Source organism: Syngnathoides biaculeatus, chromosome 12 (genome assembly GCF_019802595.1).
Source record: "Syngnathoides biaculeatus isolate LvHL_M chromosome 12, ASM1980259v1, whole genome shotgun sequence".
Lineage (NCBI taxonomy): Eukaryota > Metazoa > Chordata > Actinopteri > Syngnathiformes > Syngnathidae > Syngnathoides > Syngnathoides biaculeatus.
In genome coordinates, this window is record NC_084651.1 from 11,834,555 (window position 1) to 11,860,997 (window position 26,443).

A 26,443-nucleotide genomic window follows, 5' to 3' on the forward strand; every position below is an offset into this window, starting at 1 on the left:
TAGCAAATCACTCCGCTGAAATTACACAAAACTCAGTCATTCTCTCAATAGGCATTACATAACACAACATGATTTCTCTTGGTATTCAGAATATCCCGTCTCCTATTTCCATTTCTGTTGTCTAATTGCATAAACTGCTGTCAGATCTTATACAAGTGATTGACTCAACTTGGCGTGTTCTCATGATGTTTTAGTGGGAAGGAACACAAAAAGCACTTTAATCAATGGAAAACCCCACAGCAACGCACCTCTGAAAAGTGGCCAATTCTGGAACAAAAACCCTTCCTCCGCAATGCTTTGTGAAAAATGTTTATCACAATAGCAGATACTTTTAAGTTGGGCATGCACTGCATTGAGAAGTTAGTCTTCAACGCGAGGTCAACGATACTTATTTACCGTAATTTCTGGCCTATAAACCCCGACTTTTTTCACACGCTTTCAACCCTGCGGCTGATGCGGTGATGTGGCTAATTTGTGCATTTTTTCAAACAGCCGCAAGGGGGCACTCAGGCGGAAAAGGTGAGAGTGAGACCGGTGGGATATATGCGCTGAGGTACTGACTTTTACTGGTATGTTTTTTTTCAACCGGCTCTGTTAGCATTGCATTAGCACTGTGCTAGCGTGTTTCTGCTGTGTTTTTGCCGTGTCTCAGGGATTTTTACCAGTATATTTTGTTTTAACCGGCCATGTTAGCGCTAGCATGTTGCTGCTGTGTTACTGCCACGTCTCAGTGACTTAGGTATGTCTTTTTTTTTTTTTTTTTTTAACCGGCCCTGTTAAGTGCTGTGCTACCATGTTGCTACTGTGTAGCTGCCCCGGCTGTTTTTTTTTTTTTTTCCAGCCCTATTCGTTGTTGTTGCTATGTTAACATAAGGTATTAGAACTTTGAAAACTTTTTGTGTATTGTCTTTCTTTTTAAATATCTCGTTTTTCAATGTTGGCGCTTGGGGCTTTTACACAGGTGCGGCTTATGTATGTACCGAATGGTATTTCCTTTACAAATGTACTTGGTGAGGCTTATAATCAGGTGCGCTCTATAGGCCGGAAATTACAATAAGTGTTCACATTGTGAAGCCAAAATATTCCTGACAACAATAAGTTGATGACATTTCAGATGTTTGTAAATGCTGAATGCACATGCTAAAGCATCACAACCCGTTCAGGAGTTGCCAATTTTATTTCGCCCTGAATTACGCTGGACTACCGATGTCCAGTAAATCAAACGTTTAAATGAAACGTTGGTTTTAGGGTGAGGTTTCGGGGTTACAGTTTGATTCGGGTTTGGATAGGTTGGGCTAGCGTTAGCGGTTAGAGGAGGGCTAGGTCAAGAGGGTAGGGTTAGGTGTGTGGACTATATTAAAACATGGTTATTTGCACAGTGTAAGGCCCGTTTTAGGGGATTCACCTGCTGAACTCTTCATATAAAACTATGAATAGAAAAATAAAACTTTTAAGACAGCACAGAGATACATCAGTCTTCCATTGATTACAGTGCATTCCATTTTGTTCAAAATCCTACTAAACTTTCATGAGAACAGGCTTCTCTATTTCGTTAAAAAAAAAAAAAAAAACCCTACAATGTAACCCCGTATTATGTTAAAGGTAAGGAAATAAAAGCTTTACCCCGCTAACAACAGTTTCTGTACTGTGTTTTCCAGAATTTTGGAATTAAGGGTGGATTATGGAAAAGTAAATCGTGAGCATATGGAGATAATGATGGATTCTGCGGGCAGGACAGCGAGCTGGGTCACTGGAACACAGTGTGGTAGGTTGGACACTGATGGGACTTCATGTACTTGACTGCAAACTTGAGCTCCTTGCTCTTCTTGTCCCATTTGTGGATGGACATTAGCAGCAGTTGCTGATCCACTTTGCGGCCCATGATGAGGAAGCTGGAGCCCAGGCTGTCGAGCTGTGAGCACGGGCAGTTGGCGCCATTCTTGATGTACAAGATCATCTTCTTCAGGTCCTTTTTCCGCAGCACGCCCTGCTTCAGCACTTTCTTCTTCTTCTGAGCTGCAATCAGCTTCTTGTCACCTTTGTCTTTCTTCACCTCCTTGAATTTCATCTTAAGGACTGGGAAGAAAAACATGGGGATAACAGTTTGGTGGTTGTAGTTGGACAGTTTCACACAATCAAATACTTCTAGGTTGGAAGATGTTAATCAAATTATCTAAAAACAGTTACCATGGTAACAGCCAATACGTGTGCCTGTTGTCTATCGTAGCATTTCAGCACATTCTGTATTGTATGTATTTAGGCATATTTGACCCAATGACCAGATTGGAACAATCAAATGACTGTTGTAATAATTGTTTCTTTCATCACTACCAATAATTATTTAACAAAAAAAATCACAGGGCAGGTTTGTTAAAGGTTTGTACTTTTGTTGACCTACAGTATACATTGCAGCCTAGTCATTGGTACATATTGTTACTCACCCCTAATCTTACTATGATGACATACGTATATCATATATTCATAACGCACTAATTCATTCCAGTTGTGCAATTCTCTTTTGATCTTTGGGAGACACTGTATGTTCCCTTGTGTTCGGTCATGCGGAAGGTAGCCAAACAAATCTGTCGACTGTTTTAACAAATATATACACACACACACAATGTAAATGTCATTGTGAGCTTTGATATTTTTTGTTCTAAGTATAACTCACTGATAAATGTACAGCAAAGGGAGTAGGGTGAGAGGGGCCGGGTGGGGAATCCATTGTAGCTATTAAATGCTTTTTCTTCTCTCTTGAAACTACATATTCTACTTTCCCAGAATTTACACCGAGGGCTACCACCCAAATGATCCTCCTTTCCATCAATCCATTATCTGAGTCGCATATTCTCACAAGGGTCGCGGGAGTGCTGGAGCCTATCCCAGTTGTGTTCGGGCAGGAGGGGGGGTACACCCTGAACTGGTTTCCAGCCAATCTTAGAGCATATAAAAACAAACAACTATTTGCACTCGCAATCACACCTAAGGATAATTTAGAGTGTCCAATTAATGCATGTTTTTGGAGGTGGGAGGAAACCAGAGTTCCCAGTGAAAGCTCACGCAGGCACTGGATGAACATAAAAACTCCACACAGGCGGGGGTAGGATTAGAACCCCAGTCCTCAGAACTGTGAAGCAGTTGCTCACCAGTAGTTCCACGTTCCGACAGATTCGCCCATGCTACGCTTATATATTTCAACACCTAACAAATTATCGATTGTTATGTTTTGATATGTTGAAGGACAAAGCATGACACGTCTGGGTTATGTTTTCTGCTGCATTGGAATGTTACCTGTAAATTTACAGACTTTGAACAAAGGTTCATGGAGTAGAATGGAGTGCTGTATTGAAGTAATATGACCTAATGTCAAGTACATGCCAAGTTCAAAGAGTTTTTCAGAAATTGGAAATGTGGTCTAAAACTAGTTGTCCATCAACACTTTTCGCTTTTTTGTCAGATCACTCAAGGTTGTTGTTCAAGATTTTTAATTCTGATTGGAACAAGAGTCATGGAAGTTTACACAATGATTTGCCTTTGTGGGCCACATCAAATCATGTGGCGGGCCAAATATGGCTCCCTGGCCTTGAGTTTGACACCTGTGACCTGGAGGAACCCAGTTGCAAGGGAGGATTTTGAGAGGGTTTGTGGAAGCAGTTTTGTTTTGGGAGTGTTCCATCACAACTTAAATGGCCCTGAAATACAATGCATGCTGCTTGTTTGCACATGTATTTGACTGGAAGCCCTCAGTGAAGGTCACAAAGCACTGGTCTGATATGGTCTCGTTAGATACTTGGTAAAATTCCCCTTTAGGGCCGAATCTTTCCAAATCTCATCTAGATTTATTTTAAGTTTATCTTTTTATACTTCCAGTCATGGCTTTTGACAGCAAAAATACAGCCGCGCTTAGCTAAGAATACTGAGGTCGGTCCAAGAAGACTTGGCTCTACCGAGCTAATGAAGTACCGGCTCGTACCACCCATTGAGCCTCGTGTTTAGAAGTGCATAGCTCTACTTATGAGAGACCAAAGTGAAGCTGCCAGCCACTCGAGACAGGAATCCTCTGGGCGAACAGTCTGACAGCTGAAATTAATCACGGGGCAGGCAGAGGCACAGGGGTCGTTGAGAGGCATCGCCACGGACTGCTTGGACGATGGCCATTTCACGTCTCGTCTGCCTGTCTACTGTTCCATAAACATCTCCTGATATGTGCGCACTGCATGTGAGGTGATAGCGTGTTACGATGTGGAATGTGTGTGCCGTACGGCCTCCCGTGAGCGGCCCCAGGCTGAGCGTCTCGAGGTGTATGAAAGAATACATTCGGGTGTATGTGACAGCGCACTATGGCTGCTTCCTGTGAAATGCAGTGGAACTCAGTGGGCCACCCGGGCAGCGTGCTAGTGGAAAGCGGTCCCTTCACTTTAGTCTATGTAAAGGATCAGATATCAGTGTTGTGATATAAATGAACAAATTGCCAGAAATCACAGATACACAGCTAAGAAAACTGTGCCTTATGTAAATGTGTAGTTTTACCTTGATGTATATTGGTAAAAATCGTGACAGCACATAGACATGACCTGATGTAGTATCGGAATTAACCTGTGAGAGGCATCCATTCTGTCACGAAATACAAAGCAGCAGCGAGCCTAGGCGTTAACTTATCTGATAAGTTAATTTGCGCTTAATTTCCCTCAATGCTTCATTTTATGATTTCTATTGTCGAAAGAAATTTCTGAAGTTAATCTGCATTATGAATGAAGTTAAAATGCCAGATTCTTTGGAACATGTTTAGTGTAAACCAGTAGCTGAAATTAGTAATATAAGGCACAACACTATTTTCAGCGATAATGTGGCAGCTCATTCGCCAAGCTTTGTGATGACACGCTGTCATCTTCTGGAATTGGTTTATCTTGCTTCCGTCTTCTTCAGTCAGCTAATTTTGCGAAACACGTGACAATCACGGCATCTGTAGTTTAGACGTCTTCAGTTTTGACCACACACAACATTATTTTTCTTATCGTGAATATAAATTTGAAGGCTTGTCATCCCTAAGCACAGTTCAGAAGATGAGGGATTCTATCGGGATCATCTTTGTATAGACATCAGGTAATCAGGTCTTGGCTAGCCCTGGAAAAGTCAAATCAGGCTCAAAATCATCTACAGTAGATTACCTTCCTTCCTGATTATATTGAATCAATGTAATAACTGCTGTATTTTGTATATATAATGCTGAGTGATTGTGATTTTAGTGCTGCTTTATTGGTTCCATGACTATCGTAATGTACCGTAGATGGTTTTCTTTACGCCAATTATCGCATAATCACGCTATCATTATCATCATATGGTGTCACGGGTTAGTGTTTGATTCCCACTACATTCATGAAGCAGTAACCATGAAATAGTGTTTCAAAGAGATTTGGAAATACTGTATGTGTGCCAGTGTAGTTATATTGAATGTTCCAGCAAAGCATGTAGGGAAAGAGATCAGCTGAGAAAACGGTAACATGAAACAGTTGAAATGCCTTCAAAGCAAACAAGACAATTATTGATAATGTGTGAGACCAAACCACAACCAGCTATCAGCGATTACAATAGCATCACCGTCATCCTTGCCTTCATCTCGCGATCCACACGGCTGGAATTCTCGCCTCATTTGTCACCCAGAGGCATACGTGAAGAGCCAGAAGAATGTCTCGCTCATGTTTCATTTTAATGCCCAAGAAGAATCCCCGCGATGCTTTGTGAGCCTCAGTGTTGGACGGAGATTTGTAATGCTGCTATCAATCAGCCAGACCATTTTTTTATTAGAGCGGATAGAGTCCTGACGATGGCGTACTTTGTGGAGCTTGTTTGGATGGGTACAAATCTGATTTACAGTGTGATGGCGCTTATTATCGTTTTATAGGTGTGCGCCATTGCCAGATGACATACTGGGGAACTTCCTTAAAGAGCTGAGTGTCTTGAGAAAATATGGTTTTCAATGCTGATCAAGTCATATTTTAATTGCGGAGTGCTGTTCAAAAAGTCTCATCATTTATGAGCCTCCATTTTAAGTTTAGTGCAAAAACTTTTTGACTAGTGGATGGGAAAGCACAGATCAAGTGTCAAATCTGCCGTCGTGTCTCATCAATTAATGGATTTATTATTCTTTGGTTTCATGTGTAGGTCAATACAGTGGTAAATATGTAACTGTGGTGATAAAAGTTTGGAAAATGGTGCTGAGTGGGCAAATGGGATTTTCTTTTTTTTTTTCGTTGCGTTTATAAGAAAGTTAGTGGAGGCAGAGTTGCTGCAAATAAAAGTCTGAATGTTAATTTCTGGTACATTAACCTGCTCGTAGTTGTTTTAATAGTAGTAAAGTTGTGGGTACCTGTGTTGAAGCTGACCACAATAGACATAATTTTTAAAACAATACAAAGCTACCCTTAAAATTTGGTTTTTAGTGTAGCTGTCATCAGTCCCTAGATAACCAATATTCATCAGTCTCAATTTTGCCTTTGACACACACACATTAAAAATGCAAATGGAAGAGTCCCATTCAACCACCATGTACAATGTTAATATATAAACCAAAAAAAAAGATTATTTTTTTCTTCATTTATCGTTTTCCTCCCTCCCACAAAGAGTGGTGCAGTCCCATCATCTTCTGCCATCTCAAGTTTACAAAAAACTGAGATGACGATGTTTATTGATGAACACTTGTTCCTTGATGTTTGACTTATGTTGTGTTTTAATGACAAGATCCGAGGCACAACAGAACAGTAAAGGCCATGCTTCTGCCTTCTTGCAGAGCGCTTGCTACTGAACATACAAGCCAAAATTATGCATTTTTTCCTCCACTTTTCTTGACAGCACCACCATGGCTGAAATGTGCTGCTGTACTTACCAAAGTCGCTGGCACAGTAGTGCTCCATGATGTTGTCTGCTCTCAGCTCGTTGTCACACGGGGGGCACACCTTTGACACTGAGGGGGGAAAAAGAATGAAGAGCAACACATTAACAAGGACTCCGGAGAGCACAATTACGCATTGGGCGCTCAGAAGGTCAAAACAGCTCAAATCTAAAAGCTGCGTCTGTAAAAAAATCCTTTGGAGCAACGCCCCTCTCTCCCTGTCAGAAGCGATTTTCTGTGCAAGCCGTACAGACTCCAGCAGGCTGAAGGCTGTTTGCTCTGAAATGACGCTGCAGAAAAACGGTATCATTTGGGTCTGAGCAAATTTAGCTGGAAAGGTGTGGTCTTGAAGGTAAACATGTCTGGAGGAGAAGCTGAACATGCATATTGTTGAACAAGTGGTCTAAAAACAACGATTTATCTACTGTTATATGCAAACATTTTTACATTTAGTCCTCCAGCTTTATTTGAGGAAAAAAAAAAGGAAAGATTGACTGTAAGTATCAAACACTGTACTCACTTACAGGGTGTGTGTGTGTGTGTATATATATATATATATGTGTGTGTGTGTGTGTATATATACATATATATATACATATATATATATATATATATATATATATACTAGACTATATGGTTAACCCAGAGAGATTGGAGTGAACATATTTATTGTAGTCCTTTCACAACCCCCCACGCACACAAACACTCTTTGTGAATTCATACTTGTCTAAGACTTTTTTTTTTTTTTTTTTAAGATAGCTGCCTCACCGTGATATCCCACAAATTTCCCTATTCTCCACGTCAAAGTTTTCCTGTCACACGTTTACAGACAGACGTAAACACACACCAACTTAGCGTAGCGGGGTTAAAAGTCACAGGTCAAAGGTTATCGGCCCAGCCCAAACCTCAGCGTCTGGCCAGATAATGAGACAGGTCAAAGTGCAGCATGCCTCACTGCTCGGGTCGCGGCGAGGTGAACCCCTTAAACATTACATTGAAGGGAGTTTTCAGTCTACTAACTGCCGCTTTCTCCCCCCGTGAGAGAAGATCCACTCGGCCTTATAGCAGCTTATGGGGGCAGCCCTGTAATTGTCTGCACTAGAAAATAATTGTTGGGGTGCAAACCACTTAGTAAGCAAAACACAGCACCCCCACCCCCACCCAACAACACCCACTCCCGTGGATATAGGAAAAGCAAGGTCTTGCTACACTGAATCTAACCCTAACCCTACATGGGGGTTTTTTTGGGTGGGGGGCGGTGAGTGGGAGAAAACCTACACAGGCATAAGGTCACACGGGATGGCCTGAGTTGAGATTCGAACCCTGAAACTCACAAATGTGAGGCAGTACATTGTCTTGAATCCAAAATACTTCTTGAAAAGAGAGACAAATCCTGAGTCACCACTGATGGTGATGCAGAAAACATCCTGGAAACACACACACGCATGCACAGACACACCTAGATACAAACACATAGATCCAGAAATACACACACACATGCACACAAATCAAGAAAGTCTTGATGCGTCTGTTTGGAATGAAGCAGATACATCTTATTCCAGCTCTGCAGTAATTCATCTGTGTTCCCTTGAGGTTGGCCTGCTGGCAGGAGGCCCGCGTGTGTCAGTTTGAGAGTTTGCTTAGAAAAGCAACGTTGAGATGCATGCAATGTGGCGTCTGTCTGAGGAATCATGTCAGTCTGGCTGTGCATTGATGTGCCTGCCAGGGATTTGCGTGCCCGTTCTATCCTTTCAATGCAGTTTGTCGTCAGTTTTGGAGAACTTGACTTGTCATATACATCATTATTCCCATCCATAGCAATGGATGTTGTTTATTTTTGTTGTACGCTGGGAATCGAATGACAGACATGGTTAGATACAGCAGTTATCACCACCAAATAGCAGATGGCCATCAAATAGATGCTGTGTCATGATTAGTTGTTCAGTGCACCAATCACATAAGACAAACACCTCACTAAAAAAAAAAAAAAATCCCAAAGGGGGGAAAAAGTGATTAACTGTATTAACTACTGTTTACCTGTTAATCGACAGTCATTCATAAATGGACATTAAAGAGTTAACTGTTGAACCCCTTTTGAACAGGTAACTATCCAAAATAGCAACACTTATTAAGGCACAAACTGTTTTCTCTCAAGTGTGGAGTCATACCATATGTTGTAAATGGCTTCCCTGCACAATGCATTACTGTACATGGCGGCAGAATTTTTGACTGTGACATGTGGTCAGTCCACAGTGTCGTGTGGGACTTGTTACTTTGCTGCATTTCTCTGTAATAGTCATTTTATTCAAACTCCAGTTTTACCAAGCATAGATAGAGCTTCTAGATCTGAACTGAGCTAACTCAATTTTTGTAATATTGCAGAGGACTGAATAAATGTTTTTTTTTTTTGCTGAGCCTCTGAATGTCTACTACTAAGCTTAGCACACAAATGTTGTTTACTGTAAGTCTAAACTTCCAAAGATGACAGTAGGTAGTAGTGGTGGGCTATTGAGACACACACACACACACACACACAATCATACAAAAAGGCATCCATGAAAAAACATGTTTTGGACACCCCATTTGTTAACATCATCATGGACTCATTAAAAAAGTCAAACCCAAAACAAATGAAAAAATAGGTCAACAGTTATCAGGTCTATGGTCCGTATTGATTGAGGACCTATTTCAGGTGTCTGTGACATTTACGATGTTCATTTTCTAAGCAAATATCGAAACCAAGAGGGGAAAAAATACATTTTCTTCCTGCTCCACAGTGAAAACCAGAAATGGCAGCAATGATTGTAAGAAGCAAAGAACACATTTTGATTATCCGTGAGTATAACTGAGCTTGGGTAGAAAATCTACCACAATGCACAATGATTTTACAAATGTTTTGGTATACAGTGCTCAAAGTGCTCAGGGCCACTATGCTGTTGGGTAATTTAACTACTATTTTGAACTTCATAAAATATGTCTCATCTTCTAATGCTTCATCCCACCAGCTACTATTTAATCTGCACTTCCACTGACCTTCCTCACTCAGGCTAAGGCAATAGTTGAGCAGATCTCACAATGTTGTCACAGGATCCCGTGACATGTCTTTTACCCTGTACGCTGGAGCCTGTACCTCACATGATCTTTTCTGTTCCATTGAAAATATACGCGGCTCACTATCTCATTGAGATTCCTAACGTTATGAGCAGCAACGCTTACGACATACAAACGGAGCTGTACTGGAGATGTAACACAGCAAGTCGGAAGGCCTAACATCTGTTTAAATGTAGCATGCAAATAGATAGTGGGGGTTGGGGGAATCCAACATGGGCCTTCAGGCGGCCCCCTGGGATGCTCCTAAATTGCAGCATGCTTCTTGCATCTGAAGGAATTCTATACACGGAGAGAAAATACATTTTTCAAAAGGCAGCGTGGTGTTCCACGGACAGCGCATTGGATCACATTTCCCTATCAAAGTGCAGCGGCCGAGGCCACATGAGTAGCGTCCATTGTGCTGCCACGGAGCTGACAGTCCTGCTCGAGCATGGTTGTAATTTACACTCGCCGGTCGCCACATCACTGGCAGGACAGACAATATCTTTGACACTTCGCAGCGGCCACCGTACAATGTGTGCACTGGCGGTACACTGCAGCAACTAACCTCACACAAGGGCTTGAATATCTTAAGATTTCATAATGTTACGTACCTCTGGGCGACGAAGATGGAGTTTCACTTCACCCACCTTCCCTGGTTCCTCGCTGCCAGACCTCAGATAGTGCTGTTATGAATCTTTTAAGACTATGGCAGACTTTGCAATAGTTGAAGCTAGCGAGGCTGACCACTACCCTCTTTTACCAAGATTTTATTTTTGTACTCTCTGACCCAAGCAGATGTACGACGATTGTGTCAGCCTAATTCGCTGACGGCAGTGAGCGGGTGAGACGAAACTTCGCATAGCCGATGAAAGATGGGATGAAAGATGAAATGTTGATTTGCGACAGGTCGACTCCAAATGTAAAAAATGAAACTTGTACCTGCTGAATAGCTAATGTTGAACCACATCATGACTACTTTCAATTGACACTTGATTTAGTACACTTCCACAGTCTATGTCTCTGGTCCTCCTGTGGAGAGTTTGGATGTTCTTCTTGTGACCGTTTAGGTTTTTGGTGCATCTGCTGGTCTACTCCCACAATCTAAAAACCCATGTTAGATTAATTTAAGACTTGGAATAGTCCATAAGATGAACGAGAGAGTGAATGGTGAGGTTCGCTGGGATATGCGCCAGCTCACCTGTGACACTAATTAAAAGAAGCATTATTGGAAATAGATGGAAGGTATTTAAGGTGTCCACAAATCCATCAAATGTCTTACTGCTAATGTTGATCTCCAAAGGCCTTGATAACCATTCAAAATACTTCTTTAACTCACCATCCACAGGTTTTAAAATTGCCTTGGCTGCATAAAACGGCGTCAAATCAGTCTTCAGCAGTTCACCACAGAAACCAACTACAACCAAAATCATAACTAAACACATTGCGAAATGAATACCTCTGACAGCATCCGTTTTATTTTAATGTAGACATGATACAATACTGGTGAATTGGACTTGATGTGGTATCACACTGGAGGTCCACTAGGGCAAAAACACTGAACGATAAAGTGCCTTATTGTATTGAAGAATAATTCCAGGAAGTGGTCATGAGGATTTACTTTTGATTATTGTTTTGTAGTGCTTGAGCACAAAGTAAATGCATAAACCAAAACAAAGTATCATCATTGAGTTAACTCCTTAAGTGTCAGTCTGTAGTGAGGGTTATTATCCTAAAATGATGGAATGTTTGATGCAACTCCCATTAGATTGTCCAAGTGTACGTAATGAGCTGTTTGATGAGACAATGGTCCAATACGAGGATGGAGTCTGGTTTTTGTGTGTTTTTGTGTGTGTGTGTTTGTGTTTACGCGGCCTTGTTAAACACTGTTTGTGTGGCACCGCCTTCAACATCCCACTTTATTTTTCTTTCTGTGGACAATTTGGTGGGAAAAAATCTTGGATGAGCTCCTTTTACTCTATTAGAAGTGTGTGTGTGTGGTGTGTGTGTGTGTGTGTGTGTGTGTGTGTGTGTGTGTGTGTGTGTTGTGTGTGTGTGTGTGTGTGTTCTCGGGATGGGCTCACATGCTCATCTAAGAATTTGTTTCTTTTCAAAATGTCATCCCCCGAGCCTTCAGGCAGAAAGTGATATGGGTTCACTCTTTCAGACACACACACACACATACACACACTTAAGTTACATTGCTAGTATCCACTATGTAATATAGTTGTTTAACTTTCAGGTTAATATGGTCTTTGGACGTATTTAGACTGCCTCCTCCCAGAAATGGAGCCCTGCATGCACCTTCCTTGCTTGTTTTGTTTTTGGGGAAGGTGGCAGAAGAAAGTTCCTGTGCTATAAGAATGGCTTAAAAGAGCCGCAAAGGCATCATGTCACATAGTTGATCCTCATCCTATAAAAACAGCACAGCCATTTTCCCCTAATGGAATAAGTCAGCTCTGCATAAATTCACCACAGAATCTTTTCCCACTGTTATTATGTGGGATTGCTGTCACTTGGCTGTGAACACTTTTGATTAAAAGCCAAGATAAGTCACACGGGACTTGATTGACAGGACTAAAAATGATATTTTGGTGTTTCTGGCTCCCCAAGCGGAGGGTTAAAGGCAATTTTACAGCTTTGCGAAAATCTCATGGCCTTTAAACAGAACCTTTTTGTTCATTCAAATAGAATAAACATAATGGAGGCGCACTAATTTAGCATAAAGCAGATAAGAGTTAATAATGGGGATTTTAAGTCATTCAGTAGTTGACAACAATGAAGCATTTCCCATGAGTGAGCCCTCATTCAAAACACTTTACCCCTTCTCTTCCACTTCCTCCTCCACCTCCCTTTCACTCTCAGCCTCTTCTCTGGGACACTCGCACTCATTCCCATTTTGTGCTGGCTTCCCTTGTCCCGTCTTGTCGACTAATTACTGGGAGCGCGGTAATTGGCCCCCCTTGCTAATTGGCCTGCTGGCCACCAAGGCCCGACAAAGGCGGAGCAGACTGAAACAAAGAGGAGGGTCTTGTCCCCAGAAGACCCCCCAACTCTTCCACTGTTGACAGACTCCCATCAGCTCCTTCACTCCCCCTCTAAGCACTCATCACTATTGTCAAGAGGCTGCCCCAGTAGCCCGATACACATGGGCCCTTGTATGTTTAGATTCCACTCTCAAAGTTTTTCTCTCCTTAGATTTATGACCTCTTTCAAAGTGTCTTTATCATAGGTTTCCACACACACACGAATTTTCAAGGAAACTGTTGACCGTTGAAATATGCAATGATTTAAAAGTCAAAAATACAAATTTTTGACTAATCAGCAGCACAGTGTAGTAATTTATAGATGCATCTTTGTCAAATTGATTATACAATTATTATTATTGATTATACGATAGCGACTCGCTGATGATGTATTGGTACACGGTTTTGATATTTGCCCTGCGACTGCCTAGCGACCAGTTCAGGGCGCAGTCCGGCTTTCGCTCAAAGTTAGCTGGGTTAAGCTCCGGCAATCTGGCGTCCCTTGTGATATTATTGAAGTCAATCAAGTACGGGTCAGAACTGTGCTTTGCTCAAGTGAGATTGGCCTGTCCCGGTTTCCAGAATCTCCGTTTGGAAAAGGTGGTTGACTATATGTCGTTTTCAGGATTTAAAAATAGCCAACAGCAGGCTTGTGAGGGACACAATATCAAATGGGTGAAGTAACTTGATGCTGGTCGCTTGTCGCTCTGCCCTTGTAACACTAATTTGAGAGTATAAGACAGCCAAAAATGATTAAAACAAACACACGAGTTGGTGTGGTAAAAACATGAATATGCCCAAGAACCTCCCTCAAGAAAGCAATCAGACTTTGATCATTCAACGATCCATCCATTTTCTGAGGCGCCTATCCTCACAAGGATCATGGGAGTGCTGTCATCCAACTGTCATCCGGCAGTCGGCGGAGTACGCCCAGGACTGGTTTCTAGCCAATCTCAGGGCACACAAGGACAGAGAACAGTCACACCAATGGGCAATTTAGGGTCTCCAATGAATGCATGTTTTTGGGATGTTAGAGGAAACCGGAGTGCCTGGAGAAAACCCACGCAGGCAAGGGAAGAACATACAAATTCCACCACTGTGCCACCCAAATTCACCCAGTCAAAGTTCAATTATAGTGTGAAACACACAAACCAAGTTCATCATTAGTTCATCAACTTATTTAGACCAGAGAATGCAAACTACAAGTGTGAACAGATCCTTAGTCTTTTACTCTGGACTGACACATCGGAGGATCCTGTGAGTGATGTGACGTTCCCTCCATCCCTTCACCTGTTGGCTTGATGGATTGTCTCTTGATGGACAGGTGCTGATAAAACTGTGTCACCTTTTCAGTGAAGCTGTTGAAGACAACAGTCCATCCGTCTTAACTCACTGCACAATCTGGCAGCCGGAGTCTCACAGTCTCCAGCTCGCGTCTCAGTCTGTCTCAGTCCTGGCCTGAGGCATGTAGTGATGGCAGGGTGCCCGTATTTAACACTTTTAAATAAGAACGCTGTCCCTATAACCTCTCCCTGCTCCTGTCTTCTACGCTAACCTCCTCTGGATTGTCGCTCACTTAAAATGTCCTCTGTCATCAACATCGAGCAGGAATTCAAAGCATTTTATTTCCAGACGTTGTGCTTTAGAAACTGCAGGCTGACTTACAGAATTTTTCCAGGGTAAAAAGATAGCAACAAGAGGATGATACAACTGTCATCCAATTCAGCTAAGCTCTTTCCGGTGACAGAAACATTTTGTGCAAAAGTCGGCAATGAAACAAAAATATGAATTTGGATCAGCACCTAACCGAAGCCCCTTATCGATGATCACCTATTGTACGACTGATGTTTTGTATTCAACAAAATCTAATATTTTCTTTCATAGCCGATGCATCATCCTTTTTTGTGGGGAGCAGTTGAGTGGTTGTCTCTCCTCACTAGAAGTAATAATGTATTTTTGCAGGGTCAACCATTCGGGCAATTTGGAATCTTCTGTTAACCTACTATGCATGTTTGTGGGAAGAAGGGCAAGACCGCAGTACCCGGAGAAAAACCACAGAGGCACACAGAGAACATGCAGACTCCACACATGCAAGGTCACATTTGAGCCTGGGCCCTTAGAACAGGTCACCATGCCAACCATTTTCAATAGTGTTATGTTTATATGAGATATTTATACTTTGTTTTTATTATAGACAGAACAGGAATGTTTTCTAGGTATAAGACTTTTATTGGAAAATGTTTGCAGAAAGTTCAGATTCTGTGCCGAATAAATAATTGTCATTTAGAAAAAGAACATGACTTAAACAAATATTAATTCGTTATAACAATTTAGACATGATGTACATCAGAAACTTGAAAACTGAGGCTGAAGAGTTACTGTAAACACAAACTTTTAGTTAGTGCCAAAACCCATGTAGTTCTAACTACAAAGTTTTGTAACTTTCCCCTCACGTTTCCTTCTTAAATACCATTAAATTTATTACTTCAGTATCATATTCCTAAAGTTTTATTATTTTAGGTATGATTTATCTGTTGTGTAAAATTCGATGCCAGTCAGTTTTTGAAAGGCCACTTGAGTTATCTTACCTGATGAAGGGTTAAAATGGAAACCCTTCAACCTGCCTGAGGTAAACTCAGCACACTTTATCAAACTTCTAAAAGCATCCATCTGGACTTTTGAGGTTTGCGTACCTGGCGGCTGGGTGGCGTGGTTGCCGGTGAACTGCATGGGGATGCAGAGGTCGTTGTCAATGGGGAACTTATCGCACGTCAGCATCTCCGGCCAGGGGAAGCCATATGTCTCCATCACGGGAGCGCAGCTGTCCCTCACGGCCTCGCACAGCGATCGGCACGGGTAGATGGGGCGGTCCAGGCACACGGGCGCAAACAGCGAGCACAGGAAGACCTGGGTGTCTGCGTGGCACCGCTTGGCCAGGAGAGGCACCCAGCTGCCGGCCTGCTGCTTCACCTCGGGCATGGTCTCGTGGTCCAGCAGATTGGGCAGCCTCATCTTCTTGTAGCCCACGTTGTGGCACAGGCGCAGGTCGGTCGGTATGTCCACACACTGTGGCTGCTTGGTGTAGAAGCGACCGTTGTGGAAGTTGTCCGACTGCCAGCTGTAGTAGTCGTACTCCTCTGCGGCTGAAACGCTAAGGAGGAGGTGGAGGAGGGAAAGGAGCCACAAGCCCAGTGCCATGTGGAAGGGCTGCCGGGTTAATGCCCACCTGGGGCTCTTTTGTCCTTGTGCCATGCCTTCCTTTCTGACCTCGGACCAACAACTCGGGAAAATTTGATCCAAGGTGTCCAAAAAGTAAATCAAGCGCACTCGCTGTAATCCAAAAAGTTTTAATTCCTTCTCGGCTGCTGGAGAGTCAGCCTTACAAGCACACAAATGCTCCTCTCTCTGAGTTTGTGTGCAAGTGTATGCAGGGGCTCAGGTAACATGCAAGGGAGGGTGAACACACACTGCTTTCTTGATAAGTTCCCCTGCTCTCTGCTCCCTCTGTATCACTCTGTGGCTCTAATGAAGAGTCCCAAAGCTTTAAAGTCCTCAGGCGGCCTGCCCCCAACCCCAAGCAGCCTTGCAGTCCACTTACCTTCTCACTGGCCTCCCCAGGACTCACTCACACCTACCCCAACCAATCGCAGCACAGGAGGAGGTTCTCACTGGCATTCAGAACGGCCCTTCTGACCCTGATCCACCAGTAAACCCCTCCTCTGAAACAAGAGGGAGAACAAACCCTTTGCGAGATGCTTCAGTTGAGATTTGGTTTTAAAATCCATTCCTACAACAAGGGCACTAAACGTTCACCCTCTCTGTTGGAGAAGGTCAGCCATCTATCTGGACCGTTCCTCCTGTTGTGCTGATTACGTCTTTGTCAGGTGCTTGTGCAATGTAACACGTCAGTGCGCACAAATCTGCTTACTTCATTAGTGCAAAACGCCTGACAACCAAGGCCTATCACACGCAGACATGAAAAAAAAATTAAGCGGAGTGCCCCAGCAAGTATATATTGCAATTTCTTTTACAGTACAATGATTGCCTATCGTGTCAATAGATCAGCATTTGTATTTTCAGATAGTGTCCTTTTTTTATGATCTAACAATGTGCTCCGTCTTCGCCCCACAAGAGCCTCTTTTAAATGTTGCTCCTCCAACACTCCAACAACCCCGGTGAGGATAAGCAGCTCAGAAAATGCATGGATTTTACAAATTTTGTTTGATTCATGACTTCATTTATTAAAACGCTACTTCCAAACCCAAATAATTTCATTAGCCTTCGTCCAATCTCCGAACTCCCATTCCTTTCAAAAATGTTGGAAAAGACTGTCACTTCCCAGTTTTATTTCCACGTGACCTCCAATATTCTCGATGAATGATTACAGTTTCCAACCCTTACATAGAACTGAAACAGGACTGGTACCTTACTGTGGCCAACTCATCCTTACTGATCGGACTGCAACTTTTGATACCATTTCCCCACACCATCCTCCTGAGCACAGCCCACCCCAATGTCATTGCACAGGCACACTTTGTTCAAATGAAATCATTCAAATCCCATCAATCCCCCATTTCCTCTGGTGCGCCCCAGGGCTCAGCTTTGGCCCCCCTCATCTTTATCACATACATCCTACCTCTTGGGAATATTTTCCACGGACTCGACCCACACTTTCACACGGATGATACCCAGCCATACGTCTCCACCAAACCACACGGCCACTCTTCCTCCTTCCTCCTTTAATGACTTCTGTGAATTCAAACAATACCAACTACAATACAACAGTAATAAACTGAAATCTTTCTCATTGGTACCTAGTCCACACTGGCCAGAATTGACAGTTTTCTCACTGGCCAGAATTGACAGTTTTCTATTATCCTTGACAATTCTTCTCTCCCCCTTCCCCTCAGGTTAAGAATCTGTGTGTCATCCTCCACATGAAACATCAATCATCTTCGTCCATCCCTCATCCCCCACATTGCTCCTGTCCTTGTTAATAGCCTTGTCACCTCTTGCCCGGGTTATTGCTCATCCCTTCTGTATGGTCTCTACCACAAGTCACTGAAAAATCTAGTTTCTCCAGAACTCTAACACCCATACTATCCCAAGGGGCCAGTTTATTCACCATTCCAACCAGCCAGACAATAATTCGACTGCCCCCTGTCTAATACTGCAACCAATTTAAAATACTGATCTGCACCTTCGTCAGCCCCCTACATCACTTTCTTGTCTGCCAGCCTGTCCATTTTTGGGGCAGAGCTATCTACCACCTGACCTCCAAAACACAGACTCATTAACCCTCTTCAAATCCAAACTCAAGACACACCTATTCCCAACTGCCTATTCACTTTAACGTTTCCCATATCATATGCCATTTTATGGGATGTTTTATGGTGGGTTATCTTTATGGTTCTGCTTTGTCTCTTTATAACGATGTTTGTACGGTGACCTTGAGTGTGATAAAGGAACCTATAAATAAAAAATAATTATTGTGTATTTATTGAGGGGTAACAAGATATCAGTCCACATGTAAAATTCCCTCTCTCCTGTAACACTATTCTTTTGTGCCTTTTCCAAGAAATGATTGATGATGACCAGAGTGTAATCAAGTTTGACTTTAGTATGATGGCATCCATTATTTTCCACAAGCAGCATATGTTTTATCTTACAAAAATAAAAATTTAAAAAGCTACTTCACCAGCATGAGACAGGTTTAATTTGTCACTTCCATTGTGTCCAGCCTGGAATATTCTTTGTCCTGCTGTTGACTGGCTAAAGCATTTTTTTCTATTGCCACCTTTTGCTTTGGTATGTACTTGTCAACACAAGCATCCCTTTCAGATGGACATAATTGTCATACTGAGGGGGAATGATTGTAGAGACTCAGAGTGGGTTTGTTAAGAGTATGGCTACAAGTGCTTGTGGTGACCATCACCATGAGATTATGGACCAGATAGAGAGGCTGACCACCTCTCTCACTCTTGCTGTTCTTTCTGTCATCAGCTCTGATGACATCTAACGCTTTCTACCATTTTGTTTTTGAATGAACAAGGAACTAAGTTATGATGTCAGCTCATGGAACATTTCTTGGCTTGAACACATTAACAGCATTTCCATTCATTTCAATGGGAAACATTACTTCGTTTTATGAACGTTTCAGGTTAAAAACTGAGTCACAGAATGACTTGATTTGCTAACCCGAGGTTCCACTGTAACAGTTCAAAGACACTATTGCTCACACTGGAACATTAAAGCGTTAATTTTTCAGCATATTCAAATACAGTGATGCCTCTGTTCTTGACCACAATCCGTTCCAGAAAATGGTTCGAAAAGTGATTTGTTCAAAAATCGAACCAAAGTTTCCTAATACAATGAAAGGAAAAAGAAATAATGTGTTCCAAGCCTAATAAAATTGATTTTTTAAAACATTTTTGTAGCTTTTCTTGCTGATAAACTGCATAGTAGAAATACATGTATAGTTTAAATACTTTATATAATAAAATAATTTAAGAAACATATCTTTTTTTGCTTAAAATGTATGCTTTAGTAGTCGAGTACGCTAGGCTGGGAGTGCATTGCTGTATCTGCAGTGACTCAGCCCCCAGCCTTGTAAACTTTTTTTTGTTTTATTAACAAAAGTGCAGAATAACTTTAAACAACCAACTTGCCTTCTTTGGAGCCATGATTGGGGGTTAATATGGTAGTCCTCGATAAGAAGAAAAACAACAGTCACTACTGGGACACGTTTGTGTACAGAGTCTTTGTTCTACAGAATAACAAAAGTGCGCTGGTTGCGCCGCGCGCGTTATGTCATTTCTGGGTTTTTTTTTCGGGGGGCAGTAGAATTGACAATAACAAAACGCGTCATGGGTGGGTCAGCTGCTGGCGCCGCGCGCATTATGTTATTTCCAGGTTTTTTCGGGGGGCGTTCGAATTGACAAAGCACGCCGCGGGTGGGTCAGCTGGTCTGGCCGCGCTCAATATGTCATTTCCAGGTTTTTTCAGCGGTGTGGGAATTCACAGCAGCGCGTCGTGGGTCAGCTAGTCTGGCCACACGCAATATGTTATTTCCGGGTTTTGTTGGGGGCATTCGAGTACTGATTTTCGTTCGTAAACAGAAGCAAAAAGAGCTCGAAATTTTCGTTCGAAAACGGGGACATTCGAGAACCGAGGCTTTACTGTACTTTTGTTGACCAAAACAGGACCAATTAAGCACATCAACAATATTTCAGGTGTATTAATGTGCGGAGTCTTACCGCACATTATAAACAAGTCCTTGCTCAGTATTAAAGATGTTCTTGTGCTGTGTGTTCCCTAGTCACTCCACAAAGATCGATGCGTCTATTCTTGTGGTGCGCTCATTTTGCCAGTCCTGTTTATTTTATTTAAAATTCCAGTTTCACATGGCATAAATTGAAATACCCCAGTATCATTGTTTATGTGAAGGCCTTCCCTGTCTGCAGTTTAGTTGTTAAAACACACTCATCTATTTGCAGAAATAGGGTATTCCCAAAGTGAACATTTAATGATTTTACTTCTTGAGAGCAGAGTTGACCAAGTTCATTCTGACCATGTCATATCTTTTTTTGATTTATTGCTCACATTTTCCCTACTGGTTGGGAATCTAACCTCTCTCTCAGACCGTTTCTCATGAGACGCGTCATGGGAAGACAATATGGTGAAGTCACCCCGAGCGTGTCGTCACTCTTAACGAAAGCATCGCTCTTTACTTTAGATAAGTTCAGCCTAATTACACATGAAGCCCCGCATCATCCCACCCATCCTTTTTGCCTCCATCTTCACGTTCCCGCAAGTTGGTTTTCAGCCTGCTCTGTTAACCTTTGAACCACAACTAATCAATACTACTCACGGGTAATAATCTGTGGACTTGGTCTCCCACGAGGTGGTGGGATTTTCTTGTCACACAACTCACTATCTCAGCCCAGCACCTTTTTTTTTTTGTTTTTTGGTATGGGTACTGACCCATTTTAATACTGCTCAAGCGGTTTCCTCTTTATACAGGCACAGTGCAGCACTAACAAAAGTGTCTTGCATGGTAATCAATCAACAATGGCTGTCTCGGCCAATCAATTCCATTCTATAGTTGCCCAGCCTCTGATTGGATGAGAGCTTTAAGATAAGGTCCAGTCTGTATTGTTGAGCCTAAAGGCTTAGCATGCTTTCAAAGAGGGACACAATTGTGTGTGTGTGTGTGTGTGTGCGTGCATGTTTTTGTGTGTTGTCTCATTCAGTTATGCCCTCCCCAAAAAACCACACAAATGAACTGAACCACACAAGAAGATGGAGGATTACATGCATTTTTATAAAAAAGTTTTTTTTTTTCTTAAATTACTGGACAGTCAGGTTTTTAAGTAAAATTTTAATGGTCATGAAAGTAAAAAGAGACGTTTGACTATATGTTAAGACACAAAAAATGAAGTAAAACTGCTTACTGGTTGATGTTGCTTTGGAGACATTTATCTGTTTCCCTGAAATAAAAAGAAAAACCCTGTTGTAGTTTTTATAAGAAACAGCAATGGATTTATTTTTAGAGTTATAGATCAGCTAAAATGATACCAGATTAAAAAAAAAATGGAGATTAAAAAAAAAAGTTTTAAAGTGGTGGTGTTTCACTGGAACACATGAAATAATTTAGCATTGTTTCAGATGGTGAAGGGGGGCGTGAATGACATTTTTGTAGAATTTTCCCCCCGTATTGTCAGTTCTCATTGTTAACATGTGAGGTCTTTTCATGGCTCAACGCTTCAATGAGAATGTTTCAGATCAACTTGAACAATTTAAAGATTCTCCACTGGAGCATTTTAAAGGAACGTTGTACAGTTTTTTTTAATTGCAGTTTTTATAATCGGCTCAGCATTCCGCATTGTTTGCAAACAAACCCTCATTCACTCCACATGACCGCGGCGAGATCCTAAATCCCGCTCACGCTGTTCACACGCACAAACACAATCAGATCCACATGTATTAGGAACTATCCGACTTGACTCTTGGCTTGTTTCACGAGCGTCACGCTCACGTGCTCGCTGAAATGCGCTGAAATGTTGTCGGAGGACTTTAACACCACACAGTTAGAAAGCGCCAAGCCCATTGATGCCTGTTAACAGCGCGCTGCGGTGAGGAGATGTGCTGACAACTGTTTGCTTTCACCCGGTGTGGATTTGTCACCCTTTTGGCCCTTTTTCTCCCGCAGACATCAGGGGTCACGCTCATTTACAATTCCAACTCGCCGTTTCTCCTCGTTCTCCATTGCCCCACACACCTCCCATCACGACCAACCTTGCAAATGGCTCCACCTCGCTTTTTCTAAAGGCTCTTTGAAGGTATCACCGTCATGGAAGCTAATGCATCGCGACAGAGGGGAGAAAGGCGAAAGCAAATTGCGAGTAGGAGTTTTTCGCATGTGTGTTTGTGTGGTTTCCAGTAAAATCTTGTGAGCAATGGGAGACTTCCAGAAACACCATGTAGCCAAACACAGAGAGACACAAACGCACACTTGATAAACAGAAGCTACAGCAACACACCTCCGATGGAATTTTGTTGTCACATTGCCAGAGATGACTGCTGTCAACAGCAATTTTGGCTAATATGTGCTACCGCTGTGCTAGAATTCACACACTTGGTACTTGGGTGTAAATACATAGACCCACTTGGCTTTATCACGTAGCCGAATTGGGGTTACCCCACATTCTCTGGAAGATAGATCATTACGCAAGTTTCTTGTTAATGTGTTTTTCTCAAGCTGCTGCACCTCCGCTTACAGTTTTCGCCCCTCCATCTAAGTAAGTGGACTTGCGCCTTGAAAATCTCAATCCATCCATTTTCCACACCACTTATCCTCACGAGAGCACGGGCCAAACTGGTTGGCAGCATTTCACACACACATACACTGCATATACAGCACAAATATACAAATGAGCATTTACAGCTAAAGACAATGTACAAGACAAAATACAGTCTTTGGTTAAACTTAGTCATAGGTGTTAAACTCAAGGCCCGGGGGGCAGATGTGGCCCACCACATCATTTTATGTGGCCCGTGAAACCAAATCATATTCAACTTCTGAGATTTTGATTAAATCTTTACCTAAATTCTAGATTGTCATAATAATAAACAATAAGGTTAAGATATTGCATTTAATTGTTTCCAAAGCATTTTCTACAGTTTTGGTGTTTGCATCGTGACATTAACAGCGTAGGGTTTATGTGAACTCTTTTTCCAACTCAAAATCTTGTTACGATTGCAAGTAATACAAAATGAGGAGTAGATATTGAAGTTCATTTCGATGACTAAGTTCGCCTGCCGGTGAACTTCGAAGTCAGTCACGCGAAGCCAAAAGGTGAGTGAGTTGCGTGGGACGACGTTTTTTTTTATGATTTATGATCTGTATGTTTCATTGTTAAGTCAACTTATCTGCATGACGGACGAGCACATTGAGCAAGACGTCTCGTCGTCTCTGAATGGATCATTCCATTCGTCAATGGGACAGTGAGAGCCCTCAGTGACTCTTCACGTTATCTCTTCATCTTTATCCTGTGTGCCTGTCTGTCCCCTTATGCCCCCGCTGCTCATTTCTATAATGACCAAGGTCATCAGTTAAGTCACCTCTATTGAGGAAAAGAGAGAGGGAGAGAGGAGTGTTTTTCCGTATCTCTGTGAAAGATTTGTGCGATAACACTTTTGCCCAATGGGAGAAAAAGGTCCTGGCATTTAGGGCTTCACAAGTCATTATTTCAAGCCGTTTAAGAGGCTTCCCTCTTTCTCAGGCCCACTAGAGCCAAATTCTACATAGCTGTGTGTCATGAAAAATATATTTGCGGATTATTGGAATACCTATTATCATACAAGAATGCTCAAAAGCGTTGAAAAACATCATATGAGCACGCTTGGTACGAATCTCCCTTATGAAAGTCACTTGCTTGAGCTGAAATCAAACATTATGACAGTTTTGTGGAGTTTGGGGTCTTTGTGTCTTTGACAAGACGATAGTCAAAATCTGAAAAATATCCTTTTTCTTTTTTTTTTTTTTTCAAACTATTTATTGCAATTGCCACAGCTTTAAAAATCATCAAAATGTCAGTTCTCTTTGCTTTCCAAGAAGAATTATGACTTTTTAGTCAGTGTTTGACCGTGACCCGGAGGGAAAAAATATGGAACGGTGTTAGTTCATGTAATGACTGACATGGAGACACCCAAAGAACACTTAAGCAATGAAGGTGTTGCAAGCCAATGACTTAAAAGATGTTCCGATACTGAACAAGAAGGAAGGTCCGTAAGAGAAACCTGTGTCGCTGTACAATGGAAAAAGGCATGCGGGCTGAGATAACGGACTCCACATGGACCCCATCTCACGTGTTGAAAAGCAACTTCAGATGTGTTTGAGACTTTGCTACCGTTTAGTCATGATATGTGGTTAGCACAGCTGCCTCACAGTTTTGAGGTTCGGAGTTCGAAACCAGGCTTCTGCCTCCTACCTTGTGTTGTCATAATTTCTGTGACAGTAAATGTTGGACTGTTTTCTATTTCAGTGGGCCGTTTTGCATTTGCTTCTTAGAATTACAACTTTATTCACAATTTTTAATTTTCTCCAGAAAGCACAAACATTTGAGTATTGTCCTGAAACTGGTTGTAAAGTTAAAAAAAAAAATGCATGAAAATGGGTTGTTTTCATGGTGCCTTTGTGATGAAAATGGTGCCGGCGGATGCAGCTCAAGACAGCACTTGGGTTTTTGCTTCCCATGGAGGATGCTGTTTAAATGAAGCTGGGGAAAAAAATGTTTGAATATGACTCAAATTGAGTTTGTTTGAGTTGCTCTTTGACTAAGATATGGGTAGACATATCAGTCCAAGGCACGCCATTTAAATTTCTCTGGCATGGCTATAATAAACCTTAAAAATGCTGTTTTGTTGGCATGCAGCTTGAAGTAAGATTTACTTGGAGGGGGGAAAGCGAGGCAGGTTTCCAAGAAATTTCAGCCATGGCATTTTTATCTCTTGATCAAAGTTAAACGTTTGAATGTTTCATTTATCTCTGTAAAACTTTATTTTTGTTCTGACATGCTTGACTGCTTAAAAACAACTTTTTAGGTAAGCTTCTTCATCTTTTGTATATCTGGTGACTCGCGCTTTTTTGACGATGTAATCCCTTCGTGATTTATACTTGTACCATTCCTTCTGTACAATTGAACGAGATCTAATACTGTAGGTCTTTTAGTAAGAACACTGAAAATTCTCATAAAATCTAAATCTACTCAAAACCAGGTCAACAAAAACGCCAGTATTGACAATGTATATGAAAATTAAAATTATCATAAGAATAATGATATGGGGATTCCTGTGGGCTTTTATTTGGGTCCAAATTAAAATTGATTGCAGTATTTTTTCCAAAATCAGATTTAATAAATTTAGGCCCCATACCTCAGTGGTTGGCGTATTGGTTTGGTAAACAAGGAGCCGTCAGTTCGTATCCCGCTGGTGCCTCTACTCCCCAAGAGGGGGGACGTCAGGAAGGGCATCCGGCGTAAAAACTGTGCCAAACAGATATGAGTGTTCAACTGAGATGTCACGCTGTGGCGACCCCTAAGAGGACAAGCCGAAAGAAACGTACTTCTATTTTTTCTAAAATCTGAATTTTGTTATTTATTACAGTGTTCCCCTGTTATTCGCGAGGGTTACATTCCTTATACCCCTGTGAAAAGCAAAAATCCGTAATATACTAAAGCTGTGACTCCATGATTATAATTAACATTTTTATTGACGTTACAAGGTCTTTTAATGTATCATACTACAATAATTTGCAATGTTGAACCTCTGTGTACTGTGTTTTGATGAGTGCCTTCAAAAGAGTTCAAATGTTATCCCCTGTTCAACGTTGTTATGACTGAGATGATTTTTGCAAACGTTCTGCCCGCTGAACAAACCACTGGACAAAGTACAAGTAAAAACCAAGTCAATGCTTAAGTACAATGGTGCTTTTCACCATTCCAGTGGCCAGGCATGCTACTGTACATTGTTAACAAAGGAACTGGAGAGCTCTGACATTGGCGGCGACATTTGCTGTGTTCCAGACCACCTTTGCTACTATTGGACAACCCCGAGTTAGGAATGAGAAAGGCATAATAATTCTCTCGTCCTTCTCACTTTCTCCATGTCTGCCACACAAATGAAAACTGTCTAGCGCAAGACCGCCTGGCTGGTGCATGCCTTGTCAGAGGAAAATCTTCCCAGCCTTCATCAATGAGGTGCAGTGTGCTGAGGGTATGCGCTCCCACTCACATATCACAGTCATTAGCCAGGTATGTGTTTGGCAGGCTCTGGACGGCTATTTAAGGGTAATCCACACCAACCCGACCAATCTTATAGGTGTAAATCGGGTAGCAAGCAGAAGCTGAAACATTATTGTCTTATTCAGATGATCCTT

At 42.0% G+C, this 26,443-nt stretch overlaps 1 protein-coding gene across 1 annotated transcript; it reads right to left on the minus strand.

The window, feature by feature from the left end:
• Positions 1 to 803: 803 nt before the first annotated feature.
• On the minus strand, positions 804 to 16,530 carry sfrp5 (secreted frizzled-related protein 5). The gene is made up of 3 exons (XM_061837877.1): positions 15,699 to 16,530; positions 6,884 to 6,961; positions 804 to 2,076 (listed from the first exon to the last, which is right to left on the minus strand). Exons 1-3 carry the CDS (start codon positions 16,255 to 16,257, stop codon positions 1,748 to 1,750), a joined length of 966 nt encoding a protein of 321 aa, XP_061693861.1. The 5' UTR covers positions 16,258 to 16,530; the 3' UTR covers positions 804 to 1,747.
• Between the last annotated feature and the right edge of the window lie 9,913 nt (positions 16,531 to 26,443).